The sequence below is a fragment of the Actinia tenebrosa genome, unplaced genomic scaffold (assembly GCF_029948245.1).
Source record: "Actinia tenebrosa isolate PJP-AT-01 unplaced genomic scaffold, QUT_ActTen_1.0 PGA_scaffold11__36_contigs__length_13525064, whole genome shotgun sequence".
Lineage (NCBI taxonomy): Eukaryota > Metazoa > Cnidaria > Anthozoa > Actiniaria > Actiniidae > Actinia > Actinia tenebrosa.
This window is the reverse complement of record NW_028292571.1, coordinates 662,031-680,537: the sequence shown is the minus strand read 5'-3', so window position 1 is coordinate 680,537 and position 18,507 is coordinate 662,031. Positions and strand designations below refer to the sequence as shown.

Sequence of the window (18,507 nt, the reverse complement as noted above, 5' to 3'; positions counted from 1 at the left end):
AAGACGAAATGTGTATCCGAAATCTACTATATAAATGTATCAGAAATAATGATAAAATCAATCATAATAAATCCATGTCAAGTTTACTTCATTTTGTTCTTGCATTGGAAATTTATAAGTACAACTTTTCAAAGAAACTCTACTTACGGACACCTCTATATTACGCACGACACCTCTATGTTACGGAAATCTCTATTTTACGGACATTTTATATTACGGAAACTATTGTATTACAGACACCTCTATATTACAGACACCTCTATTTTACGGCCACCTCTATATTACAGACACCTCTATATTACAGGCACCTCAATATTACAGACACCTCTATATTACGGACACCTCTATATTACGCACGACACCTCTATGTTACGGAAATCTCTATTTTACGGACATTTTATTTTACGGAAACTATTGTATTACAGACACTTCTATATTACAGACACCTCTATTTTACGGCCACCTCTATATTACAGACACCTCTATATTACAGGCACCTCTATATTACAGACACCTCTATATTACGGACACCTCTATATTATGGACACCTCTATATTATGGACACCTCTATATTACGTACACCTCTATATTACGTACACCTCTATATTACGGACACCTCTATATTATGGACACCTCTATATTATGGACACTTCTATATTATGGACACCTCTATATTATGGACACTTCTATATTATGGACACCTCTATATTACGGACACCTCTATATTACGTACACCTCTATATTACGGACACCTCTATATTATGGACACCTCTATATTACGGACACCTTTATATTACGGACACCTCTATATTACGGACACCTCTATATTATGGACACCTCTATATTACAGACACCTCTATATTACGGACACCTCTATATTATAGACACCTCTATATTACGGACACCTCTATATTGCGGACACCTCTATATTAATTTCCCCCAAGCGAGAGAGGAAATTAAAAGGAGGCTGCCAGCAGGGAAAACGAGGGTGATTTAGATTATAGTTTAAAAAATAGTTGCACAATTTCTCATCGATTTTTACCAATAAGGAAATGTGGTTACACCATGAATGTTTTCAAATGAATACGCCTCGTAGAATATGTGATTTAATTTTTGACCACAATAAATGTTATTTCTACACTAAAGATATCCCATGTGCATCTCATGAAGTCAAAACGCCTTCATGCTAGTGTAAAAATATGTAAATTTGACCTTCAAATATTCCTGATAAATTGGATTTCACAAAATGCCAAAACTTAGTGTCCATGCTTGAAACCTAAGGCTAATTCTTTCATATTGTGTTTGTTAATACAATATCTTGGTCTGACAAAAATATACTCTCGAACTTTTTTGGATACTCGGGGAGAAAACAAACATTTATTTTCTCACTCAAACTCTTCTAAATTCTTAGAAAGCCTGCTGAAGTGCACGCATGCGCAAAGGTTTTTCTCTAGTGTCGCATTTATAACATATTAATCACGCGTGCGCATTGAGCCGTTGGCTTGCTTACCTTGCTCAACTCAACAAGAATTTTTTCCACGTCATCACTTGTGTCTCCTCTAAGATCATCCTCCACAGATCGATCGAATTCTGACGAGAATCATATCACATGATCACTGCGTAGTTCATTTGATCTCTTTTGAATGAGAGATAATATGCAATGATTGCGCAGTATGGTTGCACATGTCAGTCACGTGCGTGATGTCAATAAATCATGTGATCGTGTTGCGCGGGAAATTTACTTCAGCGTTTATTATAAAAAATAAAAGTTCAAGGGAAAATCTTGTGTGTGATGATCAAAAGTGCACAACAACTTCCTGCGCACGTTGAGGATAATGTGAATCAGCGGTGCATAGTTTAATACCTAACCCTTCCATGATTCCATGTTGTTTCAACTATAGCATTAAAGACTCTCACACACTTACGTTTTTTTAAAACATTTTTTATTAAACAAAGTGTTCTGTAACAGTACAAACACATACAATTAACAAAAGAAAAAGAAGAAAAAAATAAGTAAATAATTATTTACATAAGAGCACTATATACAAAACAAATAATGAATGAAATAAGTTAACTATAAATAAATTCAAGGAGTTTGTTATATTTATTGTTATGATATTCAGTTTTTTCTTTTTCAACACATCGGGCAGAATGGCTATTGTTCTCGGCGACATGTACTTACAGTTAAGTGATTTTCAAAGATGGGTATAACTTAGAATATATTATAAGAAATGCATTATTAACCAGCTTTCGCTAACACTGATTGGTTTGACCCAAGACAAAGATCCTGTCAATCACGAATGATTGACAGCACTAATTCCCTTGAGTCAAGCAAGTCATGTCAATCAAAATGTTTACTGAATTTCGAATAAGAATTACTTATTAAACCTGGACTCGTGATATGGATAAAGAACACATAGGAGTCACCATGTCAGACAAGCAACAGCGATGTCCGCAAAGAGAAGATTCGCGAGAAACAACGACAGAAAAGAGCAATGCTTCTTCAAATAGAGCATTCGAAGAGCAAATTCCGAAGCTTGTTCGGCAGAATGCTTTATTCGGGGAAGCATTAAGAAGAGCTATGTTCGGACCTTCAGATCGCGCGACTTCCAAGGAAGGATAAACCTCGTACGCATTCAAAACTAAACAACGGCTCTTTTAAGAGCCACTATATTATTAAAAGTGATGATCTGTGCTGATGTGCTTTTTTAAACAAAAGTTTAGAAGACTGAATATAGTAGACGTAAAGTCGATTTCTACGCCGTTCGGCAGTGAATTATAATCGGCAAGCGCTTATCCCCCAAATTATAATAACATCTATTATAGTTTAGAATTGGAATTTTCTCGTGGCTTTATAATTGTTTCTGGTTCTTGGCTTTCGTGTATTACTGAGATTGACAAACTTAAAAAAAGTTTGGATACATAAGATGCTATATGATTTGGTATGTCGGTGTCATCACTAACTATGCCGGCATCGAAAATATGAGACGCTTCATGATGACAGATAAAAAATATCCTGAACATTTGTGTTTACTTCTTTTTTTTTCCATCTGGACATCAATGTTTTATACATACGTTTATGGTACTCTTCCCTAATGGCTTCCAGTTCCTAGCAGGCGAGAAAAAGAAGTACAAGGTTTGTTTTATTAGTTAGTTTAGTTTATTTGTATAATGCATCTATTGAGTTCGGGCGAGTACGGTAGCTCTCTTTCCATTTTTAAAACTCCCTGATTTGAAAACGTGCAGAATTTAATAGACCGCTTTACCTTTCGTATGCAAATTGCCTATTTCAGACCACGTGACATTTCCTAAGAATTCGAATTGTTCTTTATGATGAAAATGTTGAAATATTAACATATGAAAGAATGATTTCCCAAGAGTGGCTTCACCTGGTCTGTAACTATTGAAGTTTACGTTACTATCTGTAATTTAAATTATTGAAAGAAAGAGGTATTTTATGACCAGTTTATCACAGGTAACCCGGTAATTACATGTTATTTTGATTCATTTTTATTTGGGACCATACCTCCAGACATCAAGTGCCGAAGCGCAGTATGGCAGCGCGAAGCATTTACGGCTACGCCGGAGATTTCGGCCCCGACACCGCTATCCAGTGACTGATCAGGAAGCTCGGCCGAAGCCTAAGGGAGAGGTTAGTCGGCCCCTAGACCGTAAATGATTAACACCTTTTTGTTTTAGCTTCGCACCAGTGTCCTAAGATGTGCAAAAGGGACAGCATGGTGGTCTTTAGCAAGGGGGGGTCCTACATGGACGCCAGAGACACGCCGGGGTAATGAGCCCCGCCCCCCATGTAGACCTACACACTACAGATTACTACAATAAACACTAATACAAAAAGATAATCAAAACATCATTTACATATAGAGTATCATCCTGGTCTACCTAGGATTATACTCATCAAAACACTTCATAGGTATATTCAAGCGAACACAACGTTTTCCCTTGCATAAACGTTACACAAGTACAAGTGAAAAGAAGACAAAGAAAACTACTTTTAGGCTGACCAGGTTATAACAGTAATATCCGGAGAAAACTTTCCCAAAACATTCCAGGATCTGTTGAAAAAACGCCTTGATTTTCGACTAACCGAACGTTTAGAGTAACAGAGCAGATGGATATTAAGTCGTTTCACAACCTTTGCTTTAACTACAGAGGCAACAGGGAGAGTACCTTCAAAGCAATACTCATTCCTAGCCAACCACACAAAGTACTTCAACAGATTAAGAAAATAGGAAAAAACAGGTGGAATAATCTGCCGTTCATGATTGTCATATCCAAAAAGCATATGACGAGATTGAAGGGATGGCGACAAGGGAGTAACACGCAGAAATAAGGTCTGAGCCCACAGTAACAGTTCTTGCATGAGGTTACATTCAAAGAATAAATGAACTGGAGTTTCCAAAGGATGTCCACAAAAGCATGAAGGATCAGCAATGTTCATACCAAACTTGACAAGTCGATCACAGGTATAGAGCACTCCATGGCAAATCTTCCACGATAGATCACGAACTTGACGATCCAAAGGCATAATGTTCACTTGTGACCATGTGTCTGTCCAATAGAGCTCGCCAAAGATTGGGCGAAATTTCAGAACGCAATTAGGAAGCATAACATTCCTTTCAATGATATTTGAATAAACAGATTTTGTAGTAAGAGATGAGATAGACAATGCACTACCATCAGAGGACCGCAGAATAGCAAAAGTTTTCAATTGAACTGAGAAATGGCCACCGACGTATGCCCAAGCATCTAAAAGTGAGGCATAAAAATCCGGTAGTAAATGAAAAGGATAATATGCAGGATATGAAAGAACAGAACGTAAATCATCACCAAATACTTTCTCCACAAAAAAGGAGAAGAAAGCACACCATTTCGATGGACACAGGGCCCACCGCTTTATCCACTGACAATGAAGTGCGCGCACCTTTGATTGTATATCAATTAAACCAAACCCACCTTGAGTGGTGGATTGGAAAAGAACGTTTTGTGACACCAAATGCTTTTTCCCCGACCAAAAAAAATCCAAAGTACACTTGGAAGCTTGCGCCAAGACCCAGTTTGGCATGGCTAGTACTGAGGCACAAAACAATAGACCTGCCATGCCAAGTGCATTCAGGACAAGAGCCTTACCAGAATAGGAAAGATTACGATGTTTCCAAGAATCTAGTACACTAGAAAGTTTGTTTAAGCGACCATCCCAATTTGGATGAGAGACATCATCATTTCCTAAACATGTGCCAAGACAAGGAATACTGTCTGAAGACCACTGCAAGTCAATGGGAGGATCACTACGACCTCTCCAAGAGCCTGCCCAAAGCCCTTTAGATTTCTCTTTATTAATCTTAGCCCCAGATGCCTTTTCATATTCCTCATAGATGGAGAAGACAGTGGATATTTCATCGTCATCTGTACATAACAGGGTCGTGTCATCAGCGTATTGGGAAATAAGTGCTGGTTCATAATCAGGGTGCGGAAGAACCAAACCTCTTAAATAGATTGACGCACGGATACGACACGCTAAAGATTCGGCAATCAGTACGTAAAGGGGCGCTGACAGTGGACAACCTTGTCTTACACCCCTCGATAAATTTATAAAAGGTGTAAAGAAGCCATTTACCAATACCGAAGACTGAGGTCCAGTATAGAACAAGCGTACCCACGAGCAAAAGGAAGGTCCAAACCCCATGCCTTCAAGGACTCTGAGCATGTAGGACCATTCCACCCTGTCAAAAGCTTTTTCCTGATCCAAAGACAATAAGGCCAGAGGTGAATTATTTATTTTGCCATATGTAACAGCATCTTGAAGAAGCCTGATGTTTTCACCAATAAATCTGCCAGGTACCGAACAGGTCTGGTCAGGGGATACAACATAAGCGATCACTTTTCGTAAACGGCCCGCGATTGATCTTGAAGCTATCTTGTAGTCTGTACATAATAGGGAGATGGGACGCCAGTTTTTCATCAAAAATCTATCTCCCTTTTTATATGAGAGCGTTATAATCCCTCTCCTCTGAGAAACTGATAGTACACCACACCTAAAGGCATAACTAAGTACAGCTACCAGGTCCTTTCCAATGAGATCCCAAAGCTTTAGATAAAATTCTTTGGGAAGACCATCAAAACCAGGCGTTTTACCTGACGGCATCCCCTCAAGAGCCTCAAGACATTCCTTCATGGTCAAAGGACCCTCACACACATCTTTCACTTCTAAAGGAATTCTACGTTCCAAGTTAGAAATAAAATCATCTGCAATGGTTTCATCAGTTTCTTGTGAAGTAAATAAACCCTTGTAAAAAGAGAACCAAGCCTGCCTCAAATTCTCAGGATCAGAAACGTATTGATCATTGCTATCTAGAATAAGATCAATCATTTTGTTGGCCCTATTCTTCTTTCCCATACGGAAGAAAAAGGAAGTGGATCTCTCACCCTCTTCAGTCCATTTGGTACGAGCTCTTATTTCTGCCGCCTTGGCTGCCTCTCGATCAAACAGTTCTAATTCATTGAGTACACTATGGTATTGATTTAGAACAGAGAGATCTCTCCCATCTACCAGAACTTTTAATGATCTTGCTTGAGCTTCCAAGGAATGCCTGGATGCCCGTCGTTTGAAAGATAACTTGGAACAAAACCTAGTGGTGGCTTGTTGGATCTTTCTTTTACCTATATCCCACCAAACAAGCAATGACGTACATGACTCTTTCTGAGGTTGCCAGGACTTCCATAAGTCCCTTACGAGCTCCACGTATGCATCGTTATCCAAAATACTAACATTGAGTTTCCAAAAATAAGGGCCTCTGGGTGGAACTTCAGGCAATATGAAATCAAGGAAAACAGCAGAGTGATCAGAATGCGGACAAGGTAAAATACTGCACTCAGAAACATGAGGAACAAAACGCAATGGAAGTCCGATCATATCAATGCGGGACGCAGCCATGCCATTAGTACTGATATAAGTAAATTCTTTGGTTCTAGGATGACAGTGCCTCCAAATGTCAATCAAGCGATTTTCATGGAATAAGATGGGAAGGACAGTAACACTGTCATAACTAGCAGGTAGTACAGAATTAAAGGATCGACGATCCAGAATAGGTGTAAAAACCGTATTGAAATCCCCTAAGAGGAGAATGTCAGACGTAGGATCAAGCCTATCATTTACTTGTGTCAAAAAACCATCTCTTTCAGGATTGTGATTGGGAGCATACAGGGAGACGATAGAAACTTTGCAAGAGTCATATTGGACATCTAAATAAGTGAAGCGGCCATTGATACCCGAGTACTGTTTAAGTACAGAAAAAGGAGAGGCACGCTTTAACAAAATTGCAGTACCACCAGAATGCTTTGTGTTGAAATCTCCAAAAGCTAGATAAGGAGAATTATCAAACCAATTATTGAGTTCTTGTTGTGAAATACAGTGAGTTTCTTGGATGCTCACAATATCAGGCGGGCGAGATAAGGAAGACAGCCAAAAAATAAATGTCGTTCTTTTCACATACTCTCGCAGACCATTTATGTTTATAGTGAGAGCCCTCATTTTAAACAAAAATCAACAAGTATTTATGATAGTTTCAATATTCTGAATAACTGCTTATTAATAAACCATCAATTTCAACATTTTCAATAATCATAACATTATTTGTAACATTATTCATATAACACATGACATTAGGTAAACAATTCATACTTCAATACAAATCCTTCAATATATGATTAGAAATATAGATAACTATATAAATACGCAAGAAAAATTAGGGTTTCTTTTTAGAACGTTGAGTAATAACCTCCTTTGGATCCACAGATCTTTTGAGGTTACGTAAATTAGTAAAGCAAATGTCCATCCCTTCAGCAGGTTTTTCCTTCGTCGTGTTTTGTTTGACCATATGACTAAATGAAGGAGAGGACAAAGATGTTCCCAAGGAAATTGAAGAGTTAGAATCACACGACAGAGATAGTACTTCAACATTTTGAAGAGAATCCTGAGAAGAAGGATTAGGAAAAAGCGGTTGCGAAGAAATAACTTCTGAGGAGGAATCCTTTTGCAAAGAAGAACGCAAATCTGTAGGTTCCTGTACAACTTCAGTGATCACACCTGACTGAGATATATTTTCTGTCAACTCTTGAGACTCCTCTGGGAGAGAAAGAGCAGGATGTTGCGGAAAGTCCTGTCCTTCTGGACGATCTATAGCGAAACGAGGGGGTTCAATAAGATCCTTCGAGCAAGCATAAGAATGGTGACCTTGCGCACCACAGCGGTTGCAGACACCTTTTAGGGGACATCTTGTATTTGAATGTCCCCACCAGTTGCATGAGAAGCAACATAATGGTTGACTACGGTATCTAATGTGAGCAATAAACGGATCCAAAAGAACACTCGTAGGAATATGCTCATTTAATGTCACAAAAAGCCGTCTATCTCCAGTTTCGAAGCCAAACTTGTCTAAATTTCTCACCACTTGATTTACGCTCCCATATTTTTCAAAGTATTCCTTGATGTCGTCATCCTCCACCTCACAAGGGAGGTTTGAAACCGTCACAACTTGTTGAGGTGATTCAACCCCATTGAAAAAGCAAAAACAGCCCCTAATATAGATTCCTTTCGTAAATAACTGTTCCCTTTGTCTATGAGATTCCTCCTTAAACGTTACTCTACAAGAATAACCTGTATTAGACACCTGAATACATTTTATGGCAGTACGCAATTCGTTTCCAAGAACTTTTCCAATGGCCGCAATAATTTCATCCCTGGTAACCGGCTGTCTAAGCCTCTGTAATTGACGTGGAAGCCCTAATTCTAATGTATTTGGCCTATGTACAGAGAACATATTTGACCAAAAAATAATATACCAAAATATTAATAATCAGTGCCCTTGAAGGAAATATTCCTAGGTTGTCGAAGTAGGACAAACCTAGGGAATAATCCAACAGGGGGAGGAGGATACAACTCCAGCTCTTGACTTCAGAAATCTTGATTCTTGAGTCTTGAGAATCTTGAGCCTTGAATCTTGAACTGTGAATCTCAGATCTTGGACTTGAATTTCTACACCGACTTGTAAAGAAAAACTTCACCAACTATCGGCAATCGTGAGCTTACTTGCAAAAGATGATTAACCCCTTGCTATGAACAGCGATTCTTAGCTTGTCTCTTTGGTCAGTAAGCTCCTGAAGGCACTTCAAACCATGTGGGAGGCTCAAGTAAGTTGTTGGACATGCGCATAGTATTGGGAGAGCTTTTTTGACGTCACAACGTGACGATACGATCTTAGTCATGTTTCAGTACCACCTGTTCCTGACGAGTAGATGCATGGATTGAGTTTGTACCACAGCCGAATAATCTCATTCCTGTTAGTCAGTTTTGTTTCTAAAGAGCGCATCTATGAAGCTACTATCACAACTTGCCTTGTTATTTCGTGTACATAAAATCTCGATTATCGTATCCTCGTCTGTTTCAAGACCCTTAGAAAAAGAATAACGGGAAATATTTAGTTAACAACATTCACAAATGAAGCTCTGTTTTAATACCTTTATTGCCTCATTTAATCTCTTTGCATCCTCCTCAGCTGCAGACGATAACAGGGACTGAAGAACACCTTGAGCATCTTCATCAAGATAAGGCTTAACATCTTCCAGTAGGTCCTATGAAGGCCGGTTTAGACGGCACGATTTTCGCCTACAACTATCGTATACAACACGCTTGCGCCATCCTACAACTCGAGTCGTAGCGTGTAAATTAAGCCTACAACTCGCCTACGACAGACGCGAGCGTGTTGTATACGATAGTTGTAGACGAAAGTCGCACCGTCTAAACCGGCCTTAAGAGCGGGGGTCTGTAAAAATCGACCAAAGGTGTGCAATATTTAAAAAATCGAAGTTTTTCTTGCTTAGCCCAAATGTAGGCCCAGATGAACTATTAATGGGGAAAATATTAAAAACTTCATCAGATTTTCATCTTAGGAGAACGGCGCGATTTTCTGTTTTTCCGGCTGAGGACTACATTTCAAGGCCTTTTCACCGCACCTCACAAAAATTTCTATTGAAAAATCATCTCGTAACTAAATCAAAAACTAAATTAATATTTCAAAAGAAGAGATATTTCCCGTTAATTCTAAAGCTTATTTTTGAACATTGTCGATAATTCGAATATTTTACAGAATTTTCCACTTGAGTGAATTTTCACGTATGAAAATATCGCTTAACTTGAACGTCGAAAATCGCACATTGCTACATGCTCCAAGGCAATGAGACTATAACCAGATTAAACCACAATGAAACTGCAATAAAATTTTTGGGCTACTGAAAAGATAAATTTTCAGGGCCCTTGATATTTGTACTACGGAGGTCAAAATCCCTGCTACGTAACAGCCGAAAAATCACATGTTAGCCATTTGAAAAATTCACCAGAAATTCTCTTTATCGTCAGTTCCCTTAATATGAAGGCAAATTATTTCCAATACAATAAGGAATAAAAGAATCACAGTTACATAAATTCTAGAGGCAAAAAACATTGTTTAATGGAGTTTATATTTTCAACCGACCTTACTTACATTTCAACGTATCCGATTGTCACTGGCTCAAACTAGCACATTACAAGACAATTATCGGTTTTGAAGGCGCTTCTCCTCGCTAAAGTAAAGTAAAAAAAAAAAAGAAAGAAAAGTAAAGTACCTATATTTAACGTCGGTAGTTCCTTCAGTTGAAATTCAACTGCTATCAATGGAAGCCGAAGGTGCGCACTTTACCCCCTCTCTCCATCAGTGCTCTGTTTTAAGAGTATTTAAAGCTGAAGCTACACGGATTAGAGAGAAGTCGAAACAGACGTGGAGTTCCTGAGGATCGAACCGTGGACCTCAAGCTCTGAAGGTTGCGCACTAATCAACTGAGCTACGCCTGCTCCTTTATCGAGTGCTGAACCGTTGTGTGGACTTACGGCTACGCAGGAGATTTCGACCCCAACACCGCTATCCCGGGAGGAATTACAGACTGATCAGGAAGCTCGGCCGAAGCCTAAAGATGCAGCAAATAGTCAATTAGAACCTTCAGAAGATTCATTGTATTAGAATCACACCAGATATCCCACAGAATTTAAAGCACTTTCTTCTTGTTTACGCGCGAACTGTGTACCATAACTTCAAACAAACCAGATTGCGTTACACACAGGAAGCCCGACATTGACTGTTGTTATTTATCATCAAATTGACGCATAACTAAAGATATATCACTTGCTTTCAAAATCATTGTTCTTCACAGGAGCAAAATACTGCTGCATTATTCTGAACATCGCGTTCACGGCGTTGTAAACATTGTCCATTCTGTCTGAGATCGAGAGGAATTGTGGGTCCACAACAAAACATTCGAACAACGGCGCGTTTTGGAAACTCCGTTTTTTTTACGACCATTTACAGGTGTACGTTTCCGCATCGGAGAATTTTCAATTGTATGGGCAATTGATGGGCACGAATTCTTCTTTGCGTCCTCTATTTCTTCGCCCCCCATACTCTTTAGTTTCTTCTTGAGCTGGAATGGAGCTTTTATCTTCCACGAAATCTCCCGTGAAGATGTTTTCGAATCTTTCAGTACACGGTAAGCCACTTCTTAAATACTGTATCTATGAACCAGTTCGTTTTTGTATTTTTAATTAAGCCTTAGACGTCACACTCATTAGTATATTAGAAGTATAAACCTTCGTAACTTAGAAATGCATTCACTCAAATCAAGAAATATTTTACCATTCAACTATTTACTTCTTGTAGAATCAGTACTGAAAGTATTGTCGAAGGGTTCATTTACACTTTAAAGTAGTTGTCAAGTTGCCTGACACTGCAACGCAAATATAGAGTTTTCACGGGAGATTTCGTGGAAGATAAAAGCTCCATTCCAGCTCAAGAAGAAACTAAAGAGTATGGGGGGCGAAGAAATAGAGGACGCAAAGAAGAATTCGTGCCCATCAATTGCCCATACAATTGAAAATTCTCCGATGCGGAAACGTACACCTGTAAATGGTCGTAAAAAAAACGGAGTTTCCAAAACGCGCCGTTGTTCGAATGTTTTGTTGTGGACCCACAATTCCTCTCGATCTCAGACAGAATGGACAATGTTTACAACGCCGTGAACGCGATGTTCAGAATAATGCAGCAGTATTTTGCTCCTGTGAAGAACAATGATTTTGAAAGCAAGTGATATATCTTTAGTTATGCGTCAATTTGATGATAAATAACAACAGTCAATGTCGGGCTTCCTGTGTGTAACGCAATCTGGTTTGTTTGAAGTTATGGTACACAGTTCGCGCGTAAACAAGAAGAAAGTGCTTTAAATTCTGTGGGATATCTGGTGTGATTCTAATACAATGAATCTTCTGAAGGTTCTAATTGACTATTTGCTGCATCTTTAGGCTTCGGCCGAGCTTCCTGATCAGTCTGTAATTCCTCCCGGGATAGCGGTGTTGGGGTCGAAATCTCCTGCGTAGCCGTAAGTCCATACAACGGTTCAGCACTCGATAAAGGAGCAGGCGTAGCTCAGTTGATTAGTGCGCAACCTTCAGAGCTTGAGGTCCACGGTTCGATCCTCAGGAACTCCACGTCTGTTTCGACTTCTCTCTAATCCGTGTAGCTTCAGCTTTAAATACTCTTAAAACAGAGCACTGATGGAGAGAGGGGGTAAAGTGCGCACCTTCGGCTTCCATTGATAGCAGTTGAATTTCAACTGAAGGAACTACCGACGTTAAATATAGGTACTTTACTTTTCTTTCTTTTTTTTTTTTTACTTTACTTTAGCGAGGAGAAGCGCCTTCAAAACCGATAATTGTCTTGTAATGTGCTAGTTTGAGCCAGTGACAATCGGATACGTTGAAATGTAAGTAAGGTCGGTTGAAAATATAAACTCCATTAAACAATGTTTTTTGCCTCTAGAATTTATGTAACTGTGATTCTTTTATTCCTTATTGTATTGGAAATAATTTGCCTTCATATTAAGGGAACTGACGATAAAGAGAATTTCTGGTGAATTTTTCAAATGGCTAACATGTGATTTTTCGGCTGTTACGTAGCAGGGATTTTGACCTCCGTAGTACAAATATCAAGGGCCCTGAAAATTTATCTTTTCAGTAGCCCAAAAATTTTATTGCAGTTTCATTGTGGTTTAATCTGGTTATAGTCTCATTGCCTTGGAGCATGTAGCAATGTGCGATTTTCGACGTTCAAGTTAAGCGATATTTTCATACGTGAAAATTCACTCAAGTGGAAAATTCTGTAAAATATTCGAATTATCGACAATGTTCAAAAATAAGCTCTAGAATTAACGGGAAATATCTCTTCTTTTGAAATATTAATTTAGTTTTTGATTTAGTTACGAGATGATTTTTCAATAGAAATTTTTGTGAGGTGCGGTGAAAAGGCCTTGAAATGTAGTCCTCAGCCGGAAAAACAGAAAATCGCGCCGTTCTCCTAAGATGAAAATCTGATGAAGTTTTTAATATTTTTCCCATTAATAGTTCATCTGGGCCTACATTTGGGCTAAGCAAGAAAAACTTCGATTTTTTAAATATTGCACACCTTTGGTCGATTTTTACAGACCCCCGCTCTTAATACACGAAACAGATATAACGCGTACTTTGTTACGCATGATCAAAGCTCGTCTTCAGAATAGCTTTTGTTTGGCAAAGGACTGAGAAAGAAATTTTTATGAAAAAATACTTGTCAAGCATACAGAGGCAGGGAAAAAATTTCTTAAAATAGAATGTCATACATTTCCGCCTGGTATTTGGAGTTTTCGAACCTTGTCGACATTAGGTTTCCTACTGTTGAACTCTTTAAAAGCACGCTTTAAATATTTTTTGCTTTCTCAAGTTTGTTACCAACCGCGCTCGTTATATCACTATAAATCCTTTACACCCCTCCCTCCCTAAGTCGAATCTTTTTTTACGAAAATGTAAATTAGTGCCCCTTCCTACATTACGAAATGTTTATCATAAACTGTTCATTTTCTTATTCTCGACATACCCTAAAACAAGACATTATCTAAACAAATTTCATAAAGACCAATAGCACACCTGATTACAAAAAACAAAAAAAATTCTCTGGCCAACTATTTTTTCAAGGTCCTAGAATTAAGGCTAGAGTGAGGCTACCGTACCGTGTAAGCGAATCCATGGCTGATCTAACTTGCTTCAAAGTGCTTTATTAAAGTCATCTATCAATAAATTTCTTTTGGTTGATTCTTTTGGTTTAACTCAAATGGTTTCTTCCCCTACACACAGGAATGGCCATTTCCTTGATCTTGTCTTAGTAAGAAACAGTGAGCCACAGGGATCTGTTGTCAACATACAAACCATCGATCCTGCTCTGTCCGATCACCTAGCAGTAAAATTCAAGGTCCCAATTACGAAACAACCATTCAAAAGAAAGAAGATACAGTATCGGAACCTTAAATCTTTGGACTCACAGACCTTAGCAACTAGTATTTCCGAATCATCTGTATGCACTGATATTTGTACCAACTTATCTGATATGGTCAATAGTTATTTTAATTTGCTTTCAGTCATCATCGATGAGCTCGCTCCCATCAAGACTCGCGTTGTTACAATTCGACCGAGAGCACCCTGGTACACCAGAGACATTGATGAAGCAAAGAAGTGTCGTCGGAGGTATGAACGTAAGTGGAGACGTACTAAAGATCCTACTGATAGAAACAACTACCTCGAGAAATGTAAGCATGTCAATCAATTGATTCATGAATCTAAGTCGAACTATTACTCTAGTGTAATATCAGACAACAAGGGTAATCAACGAATCCTGTTTCAGACGGTTGATAAGCTTCTGCACCGTAAGAATGATACAGTTCTTCCTACTTCTTCATCTGATAAACATCTTGCAGAATGTTTCGCTGATGATTTCATTGATAAGGTCACTACTATCCATACTAGCCTAGCAAGAAGTAATGTTGTTATTCCACATCCACCTGGTGGTGAAGAAAGTGAATTGTCTGAATTGTCTGAATTCCACTCAGTATCTGCCAAGTCTGTTGAAGCTATCATACGATCGTCACCATCTAAGTCTTGTTGTCTGGACCCTATACCAACATGGCTCTTGAAAGAACATCTGCAGTTACTACTCCCATCCATTGTCAATATCGTGAACATGTCTCTTAGCTCCACATTTCCATCATCGTTCAAGAAATCAATTATAGTACCTCTTCTAAAGAAACCGTCACTCGACGCGGAAGTCCTAAAGCATTACCGTCCTGTCTCCAGCCTGGCTTTCATTTCAAAGATCATTGAAAAGGCTGTTGTCCTTCAGTTGAATGAATACCTTACAACACATGATCTATTCGAAACCTATCAATCAGCTTACAAATGTTTGCATAGTACTGAGACTGCACTTTTAAAGGTCCAGAACGATATTCTTATTGCCTTGGACAACAAACAAGCTGTTGTCCTCCTGCTTCTTAATTTATCTTCCGCTTTTGATACTATCAGTCATGCAACGTTGCTCATGTTACCTTTAAAAGTCACGCTATGGAATCACTGGTAAGGCACTAAGATGGATGGAATCTTATTTAACAAATCGTTGTCAAGCAGTAATGATAAATAATCACATTTCGACCTCACGTGATGTATCCTATGGTGTCCCACAAGGCTCAGTGCTTGGACCGATTCTCTTCTCGTTATATATTGCTCCTATGACTGACATAATTCGACAACATGGCTTGCAGTACCATCTTTACGCGGATGATACTCAAATGTATCTGACTTAATATAATAAATGGTCAATAATTGGAGGTTTTCATGGATTTTATTCCGCTCTCAACACACAACAACGAAGAACGAGCACGAGGCGTCGTCACGTGATCCATCACTAGTTCCAGGTTACTACATTCCTCCCCCCTTACTTAACACAGTCAATGTCACTGAAAACGATCTGGAGGTCTACGCTCCCTGGTTGGGTAACGGCGTTCCACTACAGGATCGGGAGTACTTTCCACTTGAGCCGGGGTTGGTTCTGTAACTTCGGCAACTTTAGGTTCCTTGGGTTGCTCTTGGCGTGGCAGGAGTTGATCATGGTGTCTTCTAACAACAGTGCCATCTTCTAGTTCCACTTCACCAGATACTGGTCCTGTTTCTTTGATGATTGTGCCTGGTAGCCATTTGGGTGATCCCGAGTAGTTGCGTGCTAGCACTTTGTCATCTTCAGCTAGGGCTCTTGCTCGCGCATGCTTGTCATGTTGTTTGATCATCTCTTCCTGAGCCTTTTCCACTTTCTTATCGATGCTCGGTCGAAGTAAATCTAAATGCGATCTTACCCTTTTACCCCATCGTAACCACATGGGTGTCTCTCCGGTGGTGGACTGTGGTGTGTTGCGGTAGCTGAAAAGGAAACGCGACAGTTTTGTTTGCACAGTTCCATCGCGTTGTTCCTCATCCCTTGTTTGAATGTCTGCACTGCGCGTTCCACTAATCCATTAGTAGATGGGTGGTAAGGCGAAGACGTCACGTGCTTAATTCCGTTTTTCTCGGTGAAAACACGGAATTCTTGGCTAGTGAATACTGTGCCATTGTCGGATACGATCATCTCTGGTAGACCGTGCGTAGCAAAGGTGATTATCAGTTTCTCGACGGTTGATGCTGTGGTAGGTGAGTTGACGATATGGACATCCAACCACTTTGAGTGAGCATCGATGACTAACAGAAACATGCTTCCCAAAAATGGTCCGGCATGGAGGGGTGCTTTCTCTGGATTCTTCTGATGAGCTTGGCATGTTCCACATTCTTTCGCTGCCTTTTCCAAAGCATTATCAAGCTTAGGCCACCACACGTAATTCCTTGCGAGACTCTTCATCCTCGAGATTCCAAGGTGGTTCTCGTGTAATACTTTAAGTATTTCCTCTCTCCCCCGTGGTGGGACAATAACTCTAGATCCCCATAGGAGACATCCCGCATGTAGACTTAACTCATCCTTTCTTGTAAAATAAGGTTTAAGATCGTCGTCATCAACATTTCCAGGCCATCCATATTGAACATACTTCAGTACTCGTGACAAGACTGGGTCACGAGCAGTCCATTGCTTAATCTTCGTTGCATTGACAGGACTGGTGTTAATGGTTTCCATGAGGTTGACGACCTCAGCAGGAATTGGTGTCGTCTCGGGCTCTACCGATAGTGGTAATCTACTAAGCGCGTCGGCATTACCATTTTCTTCTCCTCGTCGGTAGACCAGATCGTACTCATAAGCAGAGAGTGCGAGTGCCCATCTTTGCACTCTTCCAGAAGCCATCGGTGGTACCGCTTTATGTGAGCTTAACAAACCCAGTAGTGGTTTGTGGTCGGTGTAAATCTTGAAATGTCGGCCATACAAAAATTGGTGGAACTTTTTTACTGCAAATACAACGGCCAACGCCTCTTTGTCTACTTGGCCGTAGTTCTTCTCTGCTTTGGATAGCGTTCTTGAAGAATAGGCCACGGGTTTCTCAGAACCATCCTCCATAACATGCGCAAGGACGGCGCCAAGTCCGTAAGGCGAAGCGTCACAAGAAAGCACTAACTCTTTGGACGGGTCATAATGAACGAGTAAACGTGACGATTGTAACAGTTCCTTAGCGGTTACAAAAGCTTTCTGTTGTTTCTCTGCCCACTTCCATGCTTGGTTTTTACGTAGAAGCACGAGCAACGGTTCTAATGTGGATGCCAGGTTCGGAAGAAACTTTCCATAAAAGTTAATCATGCCCAGAAATGATTTGAGTTCTGAGACATTCTTGGGTGCAGGGGCGTCTTGGACCGCTTTTACTTTCGCTTCAACCGGGTGGAATCCATCGGCGTCTATTCGATGACCCAAGCACTCTAGTGACGGTTTCATAAAGTTACACTTCTTCTCTTTCAGCCGTAGACCTGCATCGGAAAGACGCTTCAAGGTTTCGTCGATATTCTTCAAGTGTTCGTCCTCAGTATACGTACGTCCAGTAATGAGAATATTATCTAGAAACACTGCTACAAATGGAATACCCTGTAAAAGAGTTTCCATAGTCCTCTGGAAAATCCCAGGTGCGGATGAGACTCCATAGGGTAGGCGGTTATATCTGTAGAGGCCTTTGTGTGTGTTGATCGTTACGTACTGCTTGGAACCTTCATCCAATAACATCTGCTCATAGGCGTGGCTAAGGTCCAACTCTGTGAAGGTCTTTCCTCCAGCAAGCTTGGTATAGAGATCATCAATCTTAGGAATCGGGTAGGCGTCTAATGTTGACACTCTATTGACAGTGAGTTTGTAGTCACCGCAAATTCTAATTGAGCCGTCAGCCTTCATCACTGGTACGATGGGCGTGGCCCAGTCGGAATACTGTACAGGCTCAATGGTGCCGGCTTGTACCAGTCTCTCAAGTTCTTGTTCAATCTTCTCACGAAGCGCATAAGGTACTGGTCTCGCTCTGTGAAACTCTGGTTTCGTATTGGCGTTTACATGGATGTTCGCTTTCTTCCCATTTAAGGTACCAAGTCCCTCTTCGAAC

At 39.9% G+C, this 18,507-nt stretch overlaps 1 protein-coding gene across 1 annotated transcript; it reads right to left on the bottom strand.

Moving 5' to 3' along the window:
- Positions 1-15,912: 15,912 nt before the first annotated feature.
- On the bottom strand, positions 15,913-16,242 carry LOC116289694 (uncharacterized). Its single transcript, XM_031696648.1, has one exon. The coding sequence runs from the start codon at positions 16,240-16,242 to the stop codon at positions 15,913-15,915; it is 330 nt and encodes a 109-aa protein (XP_031552508.1).
- Between the last annotated feature and the right edge of the window lie 2,265 nt (positions 16,243-18,507).